This window comes from Cololabis saira, chromosome 12 (assembly GCF_033807715.1).
Source record: "Cololabis saira isolate AMF1-May2022 chromosome 12, fColSai1.1, whole genome shotgun sequence".
In the NCBI taxonomy this organism is placed as follows: Eukaryota; Metazoa; Chordata; class Actinopteri; order Beloniformes; family Belonidae; genus Cololabis; species Cololabis saira.
The window spans coordinates 12,667,435-12,685,815 of NC_084598.1; the positions used below are offsets into that span (position 1 = coordinate 12,667,435).

At 42.0% G+C, this 18,381-nt stretch overlaps 1 protein-coding gene across 1 annotated transcript in view; it reads left to right on the forward strand.

Moving 5' to 3' along the window:
• Positions 1-18,381, forward strand: part of plch2a (phospholipase C, eta 2a) — a 214,483-nt gene that overhangs the window by 176,389 nt on the left and 19,713 nt on the right. Inside the window, exons 6-11 of the mRNA XM_061735579.1 lie at positions 1,974-2,144; positions 5,092-5,185; positions 6,731-6,934; positions 8,426-8,546; positions 12,803-12,974; positions 15,305-15,412. Of these exons, the coding sequence (XP_061591563.1) occupies positions 1,974-2,144; positions 5,092-5,185; positions 6,731-6,934; positions 8,426-8,546; positions 12,803-12,974; positions 15,305-15,412 (870 nt within the window). The remainder of the gene's footprint in view (positions 1-1,973; positions 2,145-5,091; positions 5,186-6,730; positions 6,935-8,425; positions 8,547-12,802; positions 12,975-15,304; positions 15,413-18,381) is intronic.

Genomic DNA, 18,381 nt, shown 5'->3' on the forward strand with positions numbered 1-18,381 from the left:
ACACTCACTGGTGATGCAGTGAAGTGCAGAATATGAGGAAACTTAACGTCAACAATAAGTTTACGACCACGTGAAGGACATGACAGTCCCGACATCACCAGATAAATTACACAAGAGTGGAGCTGCAACAATCTCACAATCAACCACATGATCTGAACAAACAACTAAAGGCAACGATGGAACCCGCAAATCCTGATGGAGCTTTGGCTCCGTTAGAGGAACCTGCTGATGCAGGATCAGGAGCGAGTCCTCAGGCACCACACCGATCTGCTGGTCCAGGACTAAGACTGGACCATCAGCTGGTGTAGGTACCAAGAGGATCCTCCTGGATCTCTGCCCTGAACTGGACCAGCTGCTCCGGTTCAGACCAACATGATGCTTCAGCTGGAGCTGCAGGTCGGACATATCCGTCGTCATGACGACCGTATTGGAGGACTACTGGAGATAAAAGCCAGACCCTAAACATCCCATAACTGTGTCTGGACAGAAAAACATTAAAATACATTTTGCAGCAAAAACCGCTTCTGTAAAGATGTCTTAAATAAAAAAAAAGGTGTCACGGAAAGGTTGGTTGCGAACTGATGTGATTCAGCATGAAATAAGTTTTTATTGAATGTTTAGGCAACTTTCAGAGTCTGATATGGAGTCAGCTGCAGGTTCTGCAGGATCCAGAAAGTGTTTCTCCCGTGATGGACCGGTGATTGCCTGCCAGAATCTGATTTCTTCTGATTTCTGGCCGCGGGAGCGCGCACAGCAGCCCGTTGAACGACAGCGCTACAACGTCAGAGTTTCAGATTATGAAAATCAAGAATGAGATCAAGTCAGATTTGGGCAGAAACAACTTTTCATTAACTGTATTTGGCCTTCAATCAATATTTGGCAGGTAAAAAGACCCATTTTCAGGGGAGAAATCAGATTCTGGGAGGCAATCACTCTTTGGCACGACACGGATCTAGACCCGTCTCTCCTCCTGCGGATGCAACACTCCGAGTTACAGCAATTTTGCTCTTTATTTCTCACGTTTGCACCTCGATAATCCCGTTGGAACAAATTGTCTTTATTTCTGCAGCAGAGGAATCAGATCGTAATGCTTCATGTTTTAAATATAAATTGTATATTGTTCACATTGTTATACTTATGAGAGAGGTGATCGCGGACATCCATAATGTGTAAGACTCTATAAACGTGTACATTGGTCTTAATCCGTTAGTATATAAAACTGAATCCCAGAAGGGCCGGTGTCCTGCATGTTTTAGATGTTTCCCTGCTTTAACACACCTGATTCTAATTAATCATTGTCACCAACTTGTCACCAAAGTCTGGATAGTTCTGTTGATGACACAGTCACTTGTATCATGGTGCAATGAAGCAGGGAAACATCTAAAACCTGCAGGGACACCGGCCCTCGAGGACTGGAGTCCGACACCCAGCTCAGAGCCGATGTTTTCTTTTTTTATTTGTTTTACCTGTTTTTGCACATTTCTTGTTAGGATGAGCAGTTTTTAATGGATAATTATCTTCATTATCATATTCAAACATATTTGAGGGAGGAGACAAGGCGGAGTGTTGTGCTCCCGCATGTGCGCTCAAATCCACGCTGATTGGGATGTACAGAGAAACCCGCGTGGATTTGGGCGTACGCACAGCTTTGTATATATGAATTTTTGCGTTCTTGTTAATTCCACGCACGGATTCAAGTTGAAATCCATGCACTCTTAGTACATGAGGCCCCAGGTCTCTTCTTTGTAGCTTTTGCCATTTGCAAATGATTGACCATTATTTGTTGCAGCATTAACAGTGAAGACTGATTCAGTTTGGTGTGCTGGGTTAGAATAATACGAACCTGGACCCTGAGTGTGTTGAAACTGTTGCTTTGTGGAAACCTTTTATGTCATGTACATTTACAGTGGTAAAGGGTGTTTGAGTGACGCCGCCCGTTGTTGCGTGTCGTTTCTTCCTCTCTGTGCACGTAGGAGGCGGACACTGATGACAACCAGGGAACACTGGACTTCGAGGAGTTCTGCTCCTTCTACAAGATGATGTCGACGCGCAGAGATCTTTACCTCCTTATGCTCACCTACAGCAACCACAAAGACCACCTCGACGCGGACGACCTCATTCGCTTCCTGGAGACTGAGCAAAAGGTACACGCGGGGTCTTTTGTCCATACAGCGCGATATTACAGGAAAAAGCAATATTTATAAACTTCAGGTGGCGTACAATGATGGCATGAGGAGGCTGCTTAAGGTGCTGCGATGGAGTAGAGCCAGTCAGATGTTCGTAAATGCCAATGTACCAACTTTTGCTTGGAAAACCAATTTGAAACTCATAACTTACTTACTTATAGTCTTCCTCTCTCATGATGCTAACACTAACCCTCAGTCAGTTGATTCCCTGCTACTCTTTCAATTTGTAAATCTCAAATTGAGCGCATTTTCGCTGGGCTACCTTTGCCGCATCCTCCTGGCACTTCTTAGCAAAGTGGTCAGTGTTCATGTGTCAACTTTGCTATTCCTCCTCTAAATCCCTGTCCAGGAAAAAGAACCAAGCCGTTTTGTCTGTAGATAGACTAGTAACATTCATCATAAGAAGAAAAGACAGCGCCTCTCAAAAGGAAACGCTGTTCCCACAGCTTCACTGCAGAACCAGCTCAGGCTGCCACGGTGACATCCACGCAGACGCGTCGCTGTCAACTCCTACGAGACTCAATGTCATGAGTCTTGCAGGATTTGCTGGGAAATGGAATCTCAGTCACCGCCAAAGTTACATTCGGCGGCGTTTTACTTTAAGTTGTTTGCAACCTTTGGAATTTGTGTTAAGACATTCATTAACATCTGTGATTAGTCAATTTTCCCAGAAAGTGTTCATATCCCAAGTAAGTTGGTGTGTAAGGATCACAGCATCACCAGGCTATTTCCTTTACATTAGAAATTGCCACTCCCAAATAGCATGAGCTACAATTACTTGTTACTACTGTACTACTGTCATTTAGCAGACGCTTTTATCCAAAGCGACTTACATCTGAGATGCCATGGAGCAATTAGGGATAGGGCCTTTCTCAGGGGCACCAAGGTTCATCTTGGGCCCCACTACTTGTTGAGCCAGGCATGGGTGGAGGTAGGGCTGGGCGATATGGACCAAAAGTCATATCTCGATATTTTCTAGCTAAATGGCGATACTCCATATATATCTAGATATTTTTTCTGTGCCTTAATTGGGGTTTCCCCCAAAGCATTATAGCATAGCATCTCTGTTAGCATCTCTGTTAGCTTCATTTTTTTCTGAGGCAAACCCTTAAAAAAACAGTCAGTTTTAATACAAAGCCTCGTGCCAAATGTCACACAGGTTCCTTTATTAACAGAGGTCTGCACAATATCAAAATGTATAAAACAAATGAAATAAAAATAAACTGCCTGCATATATAGAATAAAAATGCTTCTTGAATAAAATAAAACAAATATCCCTTTCCTGCATAACAATTAAATTAAAATACACTGTAATTAATACAATGTAGACAGTAACAGGCAGACTTTTCCACTGAGGTTGACAGTTGTGCAAATAACAAAACATTTGTGCAAATCTCAAATAAAACATTCAAGTCAATTTGTCACAAAATAAGCTATATCAAAAAAATGTTATTTTATTTTTTTTAAATCGATATAAACGATATTGTCTCGTACCATATCGTGTTTGAAAATATATCGATATATATTAAAATCTCGATATATCACCCAGCCCTAGGTGGAGGTAACTCAGAAGATGTAGTACATATACGTGTTTCTTGTAGCACATTAACACGCCTGTTCAGAGCTCAACAGAATCAACACATGTATTACTGCTACAGTCAGTTGGTTCAGTGAAAGCCTATCGCTACCACACAAGCGCCCAGTCTGCCTCGTTATTGTTGAAATTATGAAAGACACAGCAGAACTTTTTATTCAAGCTGTTGCTTTCTCAAGCATTGTTGGAAGTCTGCAACGAATTAAACATAACCAAAAATGTCGACCTGTCTGCTGAATGCACATATCCAGTTCATATCTGATTTATTTCCTCATATGAATGCGGCCTGAAACCAGTCTGTAAATATCTGAATCCATGCTCTTTTCTGCTGCTTACACATCCACTGGTCATATCCAATTTGTGCCACATGGGAGGAAAATAAATCAGAACTGGGTCACTCGAGCCCCGCTTTGGTGCCAAAAATAGCTTTTAATTACAAATGTTGGCTTTAATACAGATGTCTGCATTGATTGGCCGACCAACTTGGCCTCGCCTAAAAAGGCTTTACAACATTCCAGTTTCTGTTCCTTCCTGTAACTTAACGCTCAGGTTTGTGTATATTTTATTGATTGTAAAACTCAGCTGACACTTGCTGATTTTTCATGAAATTCTTTTTAAGTATTTGGGCCACTGCGATCTTTCAACTAATTCCATACCATTCTTCATATTGATGTCTATGTCTCTGACTTTCTTCTTTGTTTTGTTTATATGTACACGTAATCTTAAATACCATGTTTGTGATTGGGTTTACATCATTTAAGAAAAACCAGTATGTGCATGCTGTACTGTGAAATTTACTTCAGAAAAGCTTTTGCGGTGTTGTGTTGGTGATGAGAGCCAACACGCATCTGTGGGCTCTTTAACGGTCGCCCATGGTAACTATGGATATGAACTCAGGTCCTCTCCACACGGCTCTGTCATCCAGATTATGAGGAGAAGAATTATTTTTAAAATGAGGATAGACCTGCGCTTTATTATGAGAAATGGGGGTTGGGACCACCTTTTCTAAGATGGGAAATGCCCTAAAACTCTGCTCTGTGTGATTTGAGGTGTCTCACACTCCCACAGCGTGAGAGCGACCCAACACAGGAAAGAGACTGCCCACTTTTAATGATTATCAGAGATGGAGTATAAACCAATGTAGAGTTAGAGAGCAGCTACCAGACAGATGGTTGAATTCTGCAACAAAGATGTAAAAGAACAAAGACATATAGGATCTTAATGATATTTGACTTATGCTCTTCAAAAGGGGTTCATCTTTGACAATGATAGCTTAAATGTTTTTGTAATGTGCATTTCCATATTTTGCAGATGACCAAGGTGGCCAGGGACCATTGTCTGGAGATAATCAACAAATTTGAGCCTTGCTCTGAAAACCAGAAGCAGGGTGTTTTGGGGATTGATGGTAAGTAATCTTAATTTCTCTCTGAGGTTTGGCTGAGTTTCTCAGCTAATTGACTTTCAGCACTGAATATCGTGTGAGGTCAGTTTCAACAATTGAGCCTTTTGACTTAATAGAATCACAGCACTGTTGCTGCTGTGCATCTCTACTGCCACTAACAAGTCCATTTAAATGTGATTCTGTTCTCTCATACAAAAGTGAAAAGATGATGATACAATACAAATGTTGACACCGGTGGAAAGTTTCATACAAAGTTTAACACAGCACTGGGCAGATTTATGGATTTTCTTCATCTATTTTAAACATTTGTTGTGATGCTAGAAAGGTCACCACCCACTGGATGCTGCCCAGCAGACCTGCTGTTTTTCTTGCTATTTCAGAAAATCAAAATGGCACACTGGAACTACTTGTACTTTTCAGTAGCTTTTCCTCATTATTTGATGTCAAACGACTTCATTCCATATTGCCAGTTGTTTATTGGAGCCCAAGAGTTAGATGGATAATTTCATCACTTTTATCTTACCTGTCTTTAGCTAACATAAGTGAAGCAGTGCACCATTGTTTTTCTTTTTTCTCGCTAAACATACTGTTGTGTGGGTGAAAAGGTGAACAAGAGCCCAAAGCACTTGAACTCTTCCATGTGAGGCACCGCCGCAGCCCCAACCCAGAAAGGATTGATTGTTAGGGCTTTTCAACCAACTCAAGATCGGTGCTGGCGCTAGAGCCAATTCCAAACACGTTTTTACAAAGAACTGGTTTGCTTTGCCGCTGTCAGGACAGCACTGGAGACCCAGGAACCATGTCATTTGTTATGTCACTATTGTGCAAGCAGGACATCTTTAAATATAGCACGAAATCTAATCTAAAAACAAAAACCGATAATGGAAACATCTCTCATTTGAAAACTTTTTTTACGCTTTCACACGGTGGTTTTGCAGGAATGTTAATCTATTTTAGCACAAAAGTGTAATGGAAACACTGCTGATAGAGAACAACACTGTTCAATGGAGACATCGACCCCTCACAGAGGCTCCTTTTTCGTTTCGCTTTTCTTTTATGAAAAGGTGTAATGGAAATGTGACTAATAGACACTGATCTTGGCCTAAAAATGTTGTTTAGAGTCCAGAAGTGATTTCATGCAAGTTTCTGTCGGCATATTTCATGTATTTTTGATTGCTTACTAACCGGTAAGAATGCATCCAAAATGTCCCGGTATGAGGTTGTTCAAATATGTTCATAGCATTGGTTGGTTACAATGACTAGAGTCCCTGCCGTGACGTAGCGGTTCCTGCATCTGGCCCAGCAAGGTTTGAGGGGCCAGAGTTTTGCTTCAGTCTGATCTGCTCTTTGTGTCGTGGGCTGCTCCTCATAGGGCCAAGCCTGTGTCCCGACAGAGACTGTCACACTGGATTGTGGACGCTACTCACTTGTCTTACAGGTGTAAAGGTGCAGAGCGGCCTTTCAGGTCTTCACACATTTATGAACAGAAAAGGGGGCCCAAACATTTGCACATGCCAGAATTTAGGGAAAACTGTTTCTTTGTTCCAGGTTTTACAAATTACATGCGGAGTCCGGCGGGGGACATCTTCAACCCGGACCACTATAACGTGAACCAGGACATGAACCAGCCGCTGTGCAACTACTTCATTGCTTCGTCACACAACACCTACCTGATGGGAGACCAGCTGATGTCGCAGTCCAGGGTGGACATGTACGCCTGGGTGCTGCAGGCCGGCTGTCGCTGCGTGGAAGGTCAGCACCGTTTTTAACACACACACACACACACACACACACACACACACACACACACACACACACACACACACACACACACACACACACACACACACACACACACACACACACAGGCACAGTGCCATGACAACGAAAGCAGGAACAGTGCTGATATTTCTGGATGGATGTGTTTGTTTAATTCACCTGCTGGAGCTCACTGTGCACGACGGGATTGCTGTAAAGTTGTTTCTACCTCTCAAAGCTGTCAGTCAGCCTGGTCCTTGTGTTACGTTTGTGATTCAGTGACATTCCTTATTTTCTTTTCTTTTCAATATGTTTTCAAGGTGTTGAGGAATGAAAATGCAGCCTCGTAGAACCATACAGGAACATCATTCTGTGGGGGTACAAGCCAATGGCTCTGCATTTCTCTAAACCAGTGTCCCCCATGTGCTGCAGCTCAGCTGACTCAAGTCAAACGATCACCATTAATGTTTATTATCCATCCATTTGATTTTGTTGTGTTGGAGCCCAGATGAACCCAAGACCTGAAAGGGTGGAGTTGGGGGACAAATCCAGGTTCCTCTGTGATCACTAGATCATACGCGGTCATTGAGAACCAAACAAAGTAGTACTTTTTTTTTTTTTTGGGGGGGGGGGTTCTCTAAATTTAGGAGTAAATAATGTGTTTTATTTTGGGTTTTTAGGAAGTAGCACAGCACAAACACAATATGCACTTGTATATTAAAAAGGGAGAGAAACATTCAGATAATGGCTCTTGGAGGCAAAATTCTCAATATGATGCTACTAAAACTACTAATACAAAGAATTATATAATAAGATAAGACACAAAATGAGACGGTCTCCCCATTCATCCATATTGTTTTTAAAAATGTTGATTTAGAGATTCAGCATGTGTTCTCTGAACTGATATGAGGTCTCGTAGAAGTCTTCACCAGAGGCCGGATGTAAAATTTCCCCATAATGTCACTTAGGAAGCATGTTTAAATGAAGGACGCAGGCTTGGCCATCTGACATTATCTTCTGTAAAAAGGTCACCACCCACTCGAGTGCCATCTGAGCTCGAGCACCGAGGGCAGCAGAGATCAAACTGAACCGTAGGTGTTCAAGTGTCTGCTAAATGTAAGCGCACGCACGGATGAAAGGCCACTGTAGTGCCTGTACACGGTGAAATGAAGAACTATTCATCTGACCTTACACATACAGAAGTTTCTCTCCAGCTGTTCAGAGTGTGGTTGCAGAAAACAGCTTTTGTCCTCCACTCCGTCCTCTCCCTCTAACTTCAGCTTCACAGTCTGCTTCCCTTTGTCCACTCAGTCGATGTAAAAAAATCAACATTTGTCATGTGAGTTAGTGAGCTCTGGAGTACACGAGACATGTCAATACGACACGTGTTAGCAGGATGCATTGATGAGATTCGGTTGTGTAATGTCCAAATCCAGCTTCATTTGGTCTCACTCGGGGGTCCCTGCTCACTTCTTCTGTCCACAGTTGACTGTTGGGACGGTCAGGACGGGGAGCCCATCGTTCACCACGGCTACACCCTCACCTCCAAGATCCTCTTCAAGGACGTGATTGAAACCATCAACAAGTACGCCTTCATCAAAAGCGAGTAAGTTCAACCAGACGAGCACATCGTGTGTCTCGCTGATCCTTTATTTGGGTGCCACCTCAGTCGAGGTCCCGAGGGAACTGAACTGAATGTTAGTAGGTAACGATATAAAGGTACGTGGTGCCTCCTATTGAGCAGAATCATTACGGGACTTCTTAAGATGAACTTTAATTCAAAAGAAAAATACGATTTAATTTTTTTATTAACCCCCCCCCCCCCACCGAAAGATCTTTAAGAAATGTGGACCTACTGTACGTCTTAGTTGATATATTTCTGAACACATCATACTTTTGATCTATATCATGGAAAATTGCTGATACATGTTATCTTTATTGATAAGTGGGACATGTGTTGGACAGCTGGACCGGGCCAGGATCAAGTTTTTCATGTGCTCGTCACAAATGAACCTCGTCTAGAAATGAGTAGGGAGCAGTCGTTGGCCGAGACATGAGGGCCGGAGCCCTGGCAAGGTCCCAACGGTCCGTCACAGATACACGTGGTGTCATTGGCGCTTCCACAGTAGGTCCCACCCAGGCTTTTCCTGCAGTAAAACTCTCGTTCTTTTATCAAAGAACCAGGGATTACGTCACGCGGTGGTTTGTTGCTCAGAGATCTTTTCTTGGATCTGTTTTTAGGCACCATTATTAATCTTAACTCTGTTAACAAACCTAAACGCCAATTCTGCACCTCAAATAAGCTTGCAGTTAAAATTTAGGTCCATTTGTCACAATTCACTAATTGTGGCTCTTCTTTTAACATTTGTAACTTCAGGTGCTGTTTTTAGATCTACAGCATTTAATTTTGCACTTCTGATGCTCTTTTTATGTCAATGATGCTTAAGGCTTATCTGTATTCTATAATTTGACATTAATCATAAACTGCTTCTAACTGACGGTGTTTGTTTGTTTTTTATTGATTGATATTGAAATTCCACCCTGAGAAACCTGGATCTTTTGACGTGTGTTCCCTGGAGCACTGAGCTCAAAAACTACCTCCCTTCTTTTCTCACATCATTATCTCTACTGTTGCTCAGTTTCCCTGAAACAATATATTGTTTTCTTCTACATTGTCATAAATAAATCATCGATCCCTCATCTGCAGTCTAATAAGCAGTCCTCCCAGTCATCGGTGACTTCGGCAGATATGAAAATACATCAGAGGAAATGTACGCAATATTGAGCTTTTATTAAAAATGTTATACTCCTAACCAACATAACGCCATCCTTGGAGCTGCACAGACACGCCGACAGAAATGAAAGCATCCACAGAAACATTCCCGTCTCCACAGAATCTGCTTCAGTAGGTGATAATCCCATTGACACGCCTGCAATGAAAACCGCTATTTATAGAACCTGTCTCTTCAAGTGAAATGTAGGAGAAACGCTGGCTTTGTGTGCACGTTCACCCTCATCGTGCGTTTATGAAAGTGTGATTGTGGACGTCCTGTTCCACTGATAACTGGCTAGAATGGTGCAAGAAGATCAAAGGGAATCCGATTCTCCAAGGTGCTAAATAAAGAAAAGCTCAAGCGAGCGCCGTCGGTGGCGGGGTGAAAAGAGACTGAGCGTTCACAGCCACGATGTTGTAAATGAGTCGTGTGCGTAGTATTGAATGTGGCTGAGACTAAGGATGTGTCACGGTTCGTTTTTAAAACGCCGTTTATCCTGACATGCAAATTTGTAAACATTAAATTGCATATAGATAAAAGAACGGTGGAAAATAAAGTAGAACTCCTGTCCAGTTTGATGATTCAGGTGATGCTGAAGTTGACTTCCTGTCATACAGCAGCGTTCCATTAAAACCGCTTTCTGCCAAGATAAATATAAATCAACCCCCCCCAACCCTCGACTTCAAGACCTTTAGAAAAGTGATGAAACAAAGTTGGAGTTTTTATTTTTTATTCTGTTTATAAATTATCTCAAATCCTTGTGCATGCCCCAGTTTCAGCCGATACTTCAATATATAGCCGATACTTCTGTATATCTCAATACTAGGGTATACAGAGGGGGTTCAGTGTTGACTAATGCTCATAAGGTAACCCAGGTCACGTGTCTGACAGTTGCAGGGTCTCATCTTGTGGAGAAATGGCCTTGTAACCTTTCCCAGTTTGACAAGTAGGAGAATTTGCTTCCATAAGATCCTTGTCATTGTGTTAACACTAGGGTTGCACGGTATACCGGTACCAGTATAGTACCGCGGTACTAGAGTTTTGAAAACGGTACTATACCAGCATTTAAAAACAAACGGTACTTTTATATATTTTTTCTATGCAAACGAATTGGTAAATTGGAGCCTGTCTCTTTAAGCACGGCAAGGTCCGCGAGTGTGACGTAGTTGCAGAAGCAGAGCCGCCTCCCCCTCCCACTCGCATGCGGAGCGTTATTATAATAGATCCATGATGCGGAGGAGAGAGAAACGAGACAGACAGAGCGGGTTGAAATAAAATTGAAATAAAAAGAGATGGCAGCTGCAGAAAAGCCCGTACTTTTGGACAAAATGGGGGCCCGAAGTATGGTGTGGAAATATTTCGGGTTCAAACCGAGCGATAAGGGCGAACCACTGAACCCAGATGCACCGCAGTGCAAGCGCTGCTACAACGCGTGTCTCGCAAAAGGAGGCAACACTTCAAACTTGTCCAAACGTTTAAAGGACAACCACGCGGACTTCTTCCACGACTTCAGTCAAGAACGACAGCTGATAACTTTGTTCACAAGTTCACTGCACTGTCATGTCAATGAAAGAAGTACAGAGTCTCTCCCAGCCCGTAGTAAACCTACAGCAGCCTATACAGAGAGTTAAAACATGTCCATGGTTAATAAATGCAATTTTTAAAATATTAAAAAAAAAAAAATTACATTCTTAAAATATTTAAATAAATTCCACACACTAGAATATAACTTTAATATATTTTTTATATTTTAATATTATTTAATGTTTCATATATATTATAAACCATTAAGGCAATGAATTATATTAATTAATATTATATATTAAAACACACTTTTGTAAAACATTCCACTAGCCTACAATATCTAATCCTATCCTAGAGGACTATCTCAGAAAATTAGAATATTGTGATAAAGTTCTTTATTTTCTGTAATGCAATTAAAAAAAAAAAAAAAATGTCATACATTCTGGATTCATTACAAATCAACTGAAATATTGCAAGCCTTTTAATATTGCTGATTATGGTTTACAGTTTAAGATTAAGATTCCCAGAATATTCAAAATTTTTGAGATAGGATATTTGAGTTTTCTTAAGCTGTAAGTCATGATCAGCAATATTAAAATAATAAAAGGCTTGCAATATTTCAGTTGATTTGTAATGAATCCAGAATGTATGACATTTTTGTTAGAATGTTAATAGAATGATCCTCAATTTATTTTTCTAGTTATGCCCATTTAATGTTTCATGTGGCCTATAGTTTCAAAACACAAACCTTTTGAACAATGAGAACAAGTCAAATAAAGCAATGGAATTCAAATTAAAATGACCATGTTAATTAAAATACTGTACCCCCTCCCTCCCCCAATTACAGAAGTCCAGTGCTCCTGGCTCAGAGAGGGTGACACCACCCACTCAGAAGCAGGAGTTTTTGCTGCTACAGTATTTTATTTAACATGGTGACTTTAATTTGAATGGCATTGCTTTATTTTACTTGTTCACACTGTTCTAAAGGTTTGAACATTTTAATATCCCATGCCAATTATTTATTTTATTTATTGTTGTTATTGTTCCCAAAGTCTGCTTTAAAATAAAGGAAAATATTGACATTGAGAGAGTTCCACCTTTTTACAAAAAGTATCGAAAAGTATCGAAATACATATTGGTATCGGTATCGAAACAGAAATTTGGTATCGTGACAACCCTAGTTAACACACATTAATGGTCCAGAATATTTTTCTAGAGAGATGCTCAGACTTGCTGCTGATGAGTTAAACCGGTTCCTTTGATGAGCGGCGCCCAGATGCTGCTTGCATCTTAATTCTGATGGAAGCATTGAAGGTCTGCTTAGTTTTTCCACAGTTTCTCCCTTTTTGGATTTTTTTTTTCTTCTTGTTCCCAATGTTTGACAAGGTACAAACCTGTGTTAGATTGAAATGGTGTGGTATATTGGTGGAAACTGCACATCATTCTTAAATGTATCATTTATATGTGACGTGTAGACTGCTGGTCCACAAGCCACTGGTGCAGCTCTGCAGCGAGAATGGGTTGCATGTGCTTATTATTAAGTCTGTCTATTTTTTTCCCTCAGCTATCCGGTTATCCTGTCCATAGAGAACCACTGCAGCGTTCCTCAGCAGAAGAAGATGGCCCAGTACCTGACTGAGATCCTGGGGGACAAGCTGGACGTGTCCCACATAAGAGCAGAGGAGTCTGGGCGATTGCCGTCACCAGACGCACTTAAGGGCAAGATCCTCGTGAAGGTGAAGCCACAATGCAAATGTACTGCGAAGCAGTTTAGAGTTTGGATGACTCTCCTCACCGAGATCCTTCACTGTGAGAGGAGTCGGTCCTCCGGGCAATTATCTCAGCTCACAGCTTTATTATCTGCAGTTTACACCTCGGAGGGAGAGGAGGGAAAAACAATTGAGCTGGAGGAGGAAAGGCTCAGGTTGTTTATGGAGTGCTTGTGTGTATAAACAGCAGAGTGCAGAAAAGCTTATCTGTGATTTTATGTGCATCGTTGAAAACCGGTAACCTGAGTGGAGGTGAACGCAGATAATTGGTCGAGGTCTGAGCTTCTGCGGCATCGGGTTCACAGCCGAGACGAGTCGTGGGGAGAAGAAAATACCGTCTCAGCTTCAGATAACGCAAACCTTAAAGGGAAATATGAAAGTTTGTGGGATTTAAAAACGCGGCGTTAACAAAAAACAGGCAAATTAACAGAACATGCAGAAATAACAGACCAGTGTTGCATCAAACACCAACAACCTAATAAATGTGAGGCTACATCAAGCCGAGTGGCATGATGGGGTGCCATCTGGTGAGGTTTACCCCCTGTTTCATACAGGTCAGGATAGAAAAGGAAAATGTTGCCCCACTGGTCACCGACACGACAAGTGAGTGATGTAGCCGGGTCTGAAGCCAGATTCACACCAGCTGCTGTCTGGAGACTGATTACAGCATGGTCCCCAGCTGCACGGCAGACCTTCAGCAACGGCTCTGGTTTTCATGCAGTCCCTACTGTCCATGAATGACCTAACCAAATCTACTTAAAGGGGACCTATTATGGCATCTACTACCTATTTTATACAGGCCTTGAATGTCTTAAAAACAAGCTTTTGATTGTTTTTGCTAAACAATTCAGCCTCTGAGCCATGTCTTTATCTTCCCATTCTCTAACCTCATTATCTATGTGGGATTCTGAGTGGGCGGGGCTATGATAATGAGGCACTGTTCTGATTGGCTGCCTGAATGACGTGATACACCGCTCCGAAAAAATGGCGGAAGCTCTGGCCGGCGGAGTTAGTTGTGGGTGTGGTTTCACGCATCGGAGGCCAACCTATGCAAATTGCATTTTCTTTACGTAACGAAAGGCAGCAGAATCTGAACGGCTCGTAGAAGCCACATCACACTGGACGGCTCATCCGGGCGGCTGTACAGACACTGCAGAATCTGGTTGCTTTCCTCCTTCTCTGAGTTGGCAGGCTGAGGGGAGACCACTTTATATATGTTAAAGCAAGAGAAAACGTGTTTTTCATAATAGGTCCCCTTTAAGACATACAGTCGCAGCTTTTAAGTTCCAGTTTGGGCCTTGAGCAGAAGCCAAAACCTGAAAGGTGGGGATCTAAAAGTAATAAAGGTTGAAAAGGAAGGGGACCCCACAGCTATTTGTAGATACCAGGTCCAGATCTCAGAAGCTCTAACCCTGGTGTCTATGGTTTATGTTCCCCACTGGGGTCGGGAGAGCAGCCCCTGCTGCCCGTGGTCCGGGGAGCAGCAGTGAGGTTAATGAAGCTTTATTAACACCAGATGCTTTCATTAACGAAAAGGCGCCTTGCCAGTTCCGAGCATCCTCAGGATGGCACGACCAGCTTTTGCACTTGTGCCTCGGTGATGGTTATTGCACTGATATGTAACTAGTCCAGAGAGCACACGTGCACCATTTTAGCTTGCTGACTATGTTGAGATCCTCTCAACATAGTCAGAACATACCGCGGCCACAAAGCGTTCCTGCAGACCTCCCTGACACAGCGATAGGAAAGCAGGGTTTGAAGCAGGTACCGCTGTGGTTCAAGAACATGCTCATGCTGTCAACTTGAAGTAAGAAGGGCAAACTTTTATCAGACAGAAGTTTAATACATGTTAGTTGAGTTGGACAGTTTTTCATGATTTTTTTAATATTTACAACTGAAACCAGAGCTTTGAAGTATTCTGCAGAAATGCAACAACCCTGAATACCAGAATTAGTACAACGTAAGATACCTACAGTATAAGGGTTACAGGGGAATATTGAAAGGCAAACTGCGTTAATTTTGCGTATAATACGTTGAAATGCAGCACAGTAGTTGGAGGGGCTACACGCTGCCTCAGAAACTCAGAATTCTGCTCGACGGATCGAAGAGGCGATTTCCCAGTCTTGCACTGCAGTCGTTATCAAACTGTGTGCATGCAGCTTTTCAAGCAGGACACCATAGGGTCATCTTGTTAAAATCTGATGTCACAGCACCAGGGCTGGACTCGGAGAACCCAAGTTTGCAGGAGTTGTGGTCACAGTGATGGATGTGATTATTTCTTTTCTCTTCTCTGAAAGGGGAAGAAACTGCCTCCCAATATCGATGAAAACGCAGAGGAAGGAGACGTGTCTGACGAGGACAGCGCCGATGAGATGGAGGATGATTGCAAGCTGATGAATGGAGATGTAGGTATCCTGTTGGTCTTCCATCGCGTTTCCAGCTCATCTCCTGTTTTCATGCTCGGTGGATGAAATGTAAAATGTGCATGTATTTCCTGCTTTGAATGGTTGATGTTTAAATCGAGCTGTGGTGTCTCTGCCGGTTGCTTCTGTTTCTCTCTTTGTGGCCATTTGTTCTCATTTCCTGCCTTTTCTCTCTTCGTGTTTGTCTTTTTGTCTTCTCTTTGACTTTTGCTTGCTTCTTTCAAAAACAGTGGAAGGTATTGTATACAAAGCTCATATTCAGTCACCTCACCCAGCCATGCGCCATACTCTCACCCTGCCTGTGAAAGTGTACAGTGGTATGTCCAGAAACACTCCATCAAGTGAAAGGATTGCTCATGTGGAACCAGACATGCACATGGAGAACAAGGAATACTAAAATAGTGCAGCTGCAACCTGAAGTCTCCCTCTGAGTTATGTTAGTTTGCCCATCGTCATTGATGCTGATTTTGAGGGAGATGCATCACCATGTGCTGGTTAGACGCTCTGTCGCAGCTAGACGCTCACTGGTTAGGGTCTTCATACTCTCCCATTGCCTGCTCGGTATTCTTTGGGTGCTTCAGCTTCGTCCTGCATTCCAAGAATATGCCTGTTGGGTGGATCGGTTCTGAAATGACTGTGGGAGAGAGTGTGAGCATGCACAGTTGTCCGTCTGGTGTTTTCTGTTGCCCAGTGATGGACTGGTGACCTGTCCAGGGTGTAACATCTGCACAATACTGCATGCACGCTGACATGCAAGCATGACAGAATCAATTAGGCTTTCCACAAATTGTAAGGCTTCAAACACTATTTATCAAAGTTATGAGTAAAATCAAACCTGTCTGAATCCATATACATGTTCATATCTCTGCACTTCATTTTGAAGTGTAAATCCGTGTTCTCCTTCTTTAATTGCTCCATGAATAGACTCTGCCATCATGTGGCTGAACTGAGTATGTGCGCTATACCCAAAGTGGAGTTATTCTGGGTAACATCATTTATTTATTCACCCTTTATGCTTAATCCTGCACAAAGATTTATACTTATACTCTTTATTCTTATTATGAACTGTGGTTATTGCAACTCCTGCACAAAACTACATTCAAATGTTAAAGCAATATTCATTATATGATCTTAAAAAATGACAATCACAGCCCCTAAGCATCTGATATGACGCAATCGTTAGTTTGAAAGTTTATTTGAGCATAAGGAAAATAGGATAAACTAAAACGGGGAATAAAACCAACAACGCTGATGCCAACAAACAAGAGAAGGCTATGAAAGGAGGACAACTTGCATGTTGAACAGCATATCTGCAGAAAGATGAAGCCGTGTCAGTTCCTCTGCAGTTCTGAAGTTCCACCCGGTTAGAGGCCATATCTGACTGAACTTGATACAAGTTTAAATGCTAACGGTGAGAACGTGGTGGCTTGCTCGTTGCAAATAATTTTAATGGCAACATTCTTGGACAGAAATAGTTTTTATGGTTGTATTTCAAGGCTAAAATAATTGATCAGGAAAAGGGAGAGCATCCCAAACATTACTTGGTGAAAGGCTGTAAATAGTTCAACAATTTGAGAATGTCTCGATGTGAAAGCGTTTAGAGATTTAATCATTGACACATACCACTGAAAGATCTCAGGGTCGATATAAATGTCTGTTCCTTGTGTCCTCAAGCATCTCTGAATGAAAAGCAGGAGTGAAAATCATTGAAAGGAATAATATCCTTCTGTAAAACTGTAATTTCAACAGAACTGCATAACAGATGTGCCTCCATTGTTCCCTACTGTGGTCTTGCATGAACATCATCAACATCCTGGAGGTTGTGGTTTATGCCGCAATGTATTGCTCCATCTCTGAACGTCCAAGTTCCCGTGGGATTCTGTTCGATGCGTCTTCCACTTAAAGCGAACCCGACTGAGAACACTTAGCAAAGAGATCTCCTCAGTAGGATTCTCAGACAAAACAAGTCCTTCAGTCTTATATAAAGTTTATTCTGCTGCATCTCAGGTGGTTTGGATCACGTTATGCTTGAAGTTTTGGTTGTCAAATTCAGCCATAAGGTAGAAAACTTAACATTTTCCTGATTTTTACAATAACTGTTAAAGCTACTTTTATATACAGCTAAACATAATTTGATGAAAAGACAACTTATTTATCCACAGTCGTTTGCTGCACACACTGTCAAGTCCAGATGGTACTTGTTAATTAATTTTTTAAGCAGACAGAAGTTCTCCTGGGCAAACTCTCACCTCTGGAATGATGTCTTGTTGCTGCAGCATGCGTTCATCCTACAGCCTGGACTGATGTACATGTTATGTAACGCACGTGTAGACTACTTTAACTCAACTGCAGACTGAGATGTCCTTCTCAGCAGAAGCTCTTTACTTTAATAACTGACTCCATATGCAGCGCTGCCTGGAGTTTGATCTGAAGTTTTCCTGATTGGGGAAAACTAAAGCACACAAAAAAGTACAGGATGGGTCTAAGTCCCTAAAGTCCTCTCAGCCATGAGTTGGGAGACATGGCCAAATAAAACATGCCTTTTTGTTTTCATGCAGAATGATAAAAGGTACAGACGTGTATATCACTATTTCCTCTAAATATTATGATTGTGACATGCAGAGAAGTAGTACAGACTGCATGTATTTGCATTGGACCCAACCAGCATCAGCGGTTACTGTTTTCTTCCTGGTTTTTATCTTCTCTCATACTGTTTAAAAAAAAAAAAGTTATAGCTTTTATTTGCCTTTTTTCAGACATCGTACTCAGTCAGAGACGGTGATTAAAATATCTGTTAAAGCCACTATATGGATTGATATCACTTCTGAACACATGGGGGCGGCACATAACAAATGTTCACGTGTCTGTCCCAGGTGAAAGACCTCCAGTGAGACAAAATAAGATCACAAGGCATGCAAACCCGTCCTCAGCACTACTGTCGGTGGCTGTCT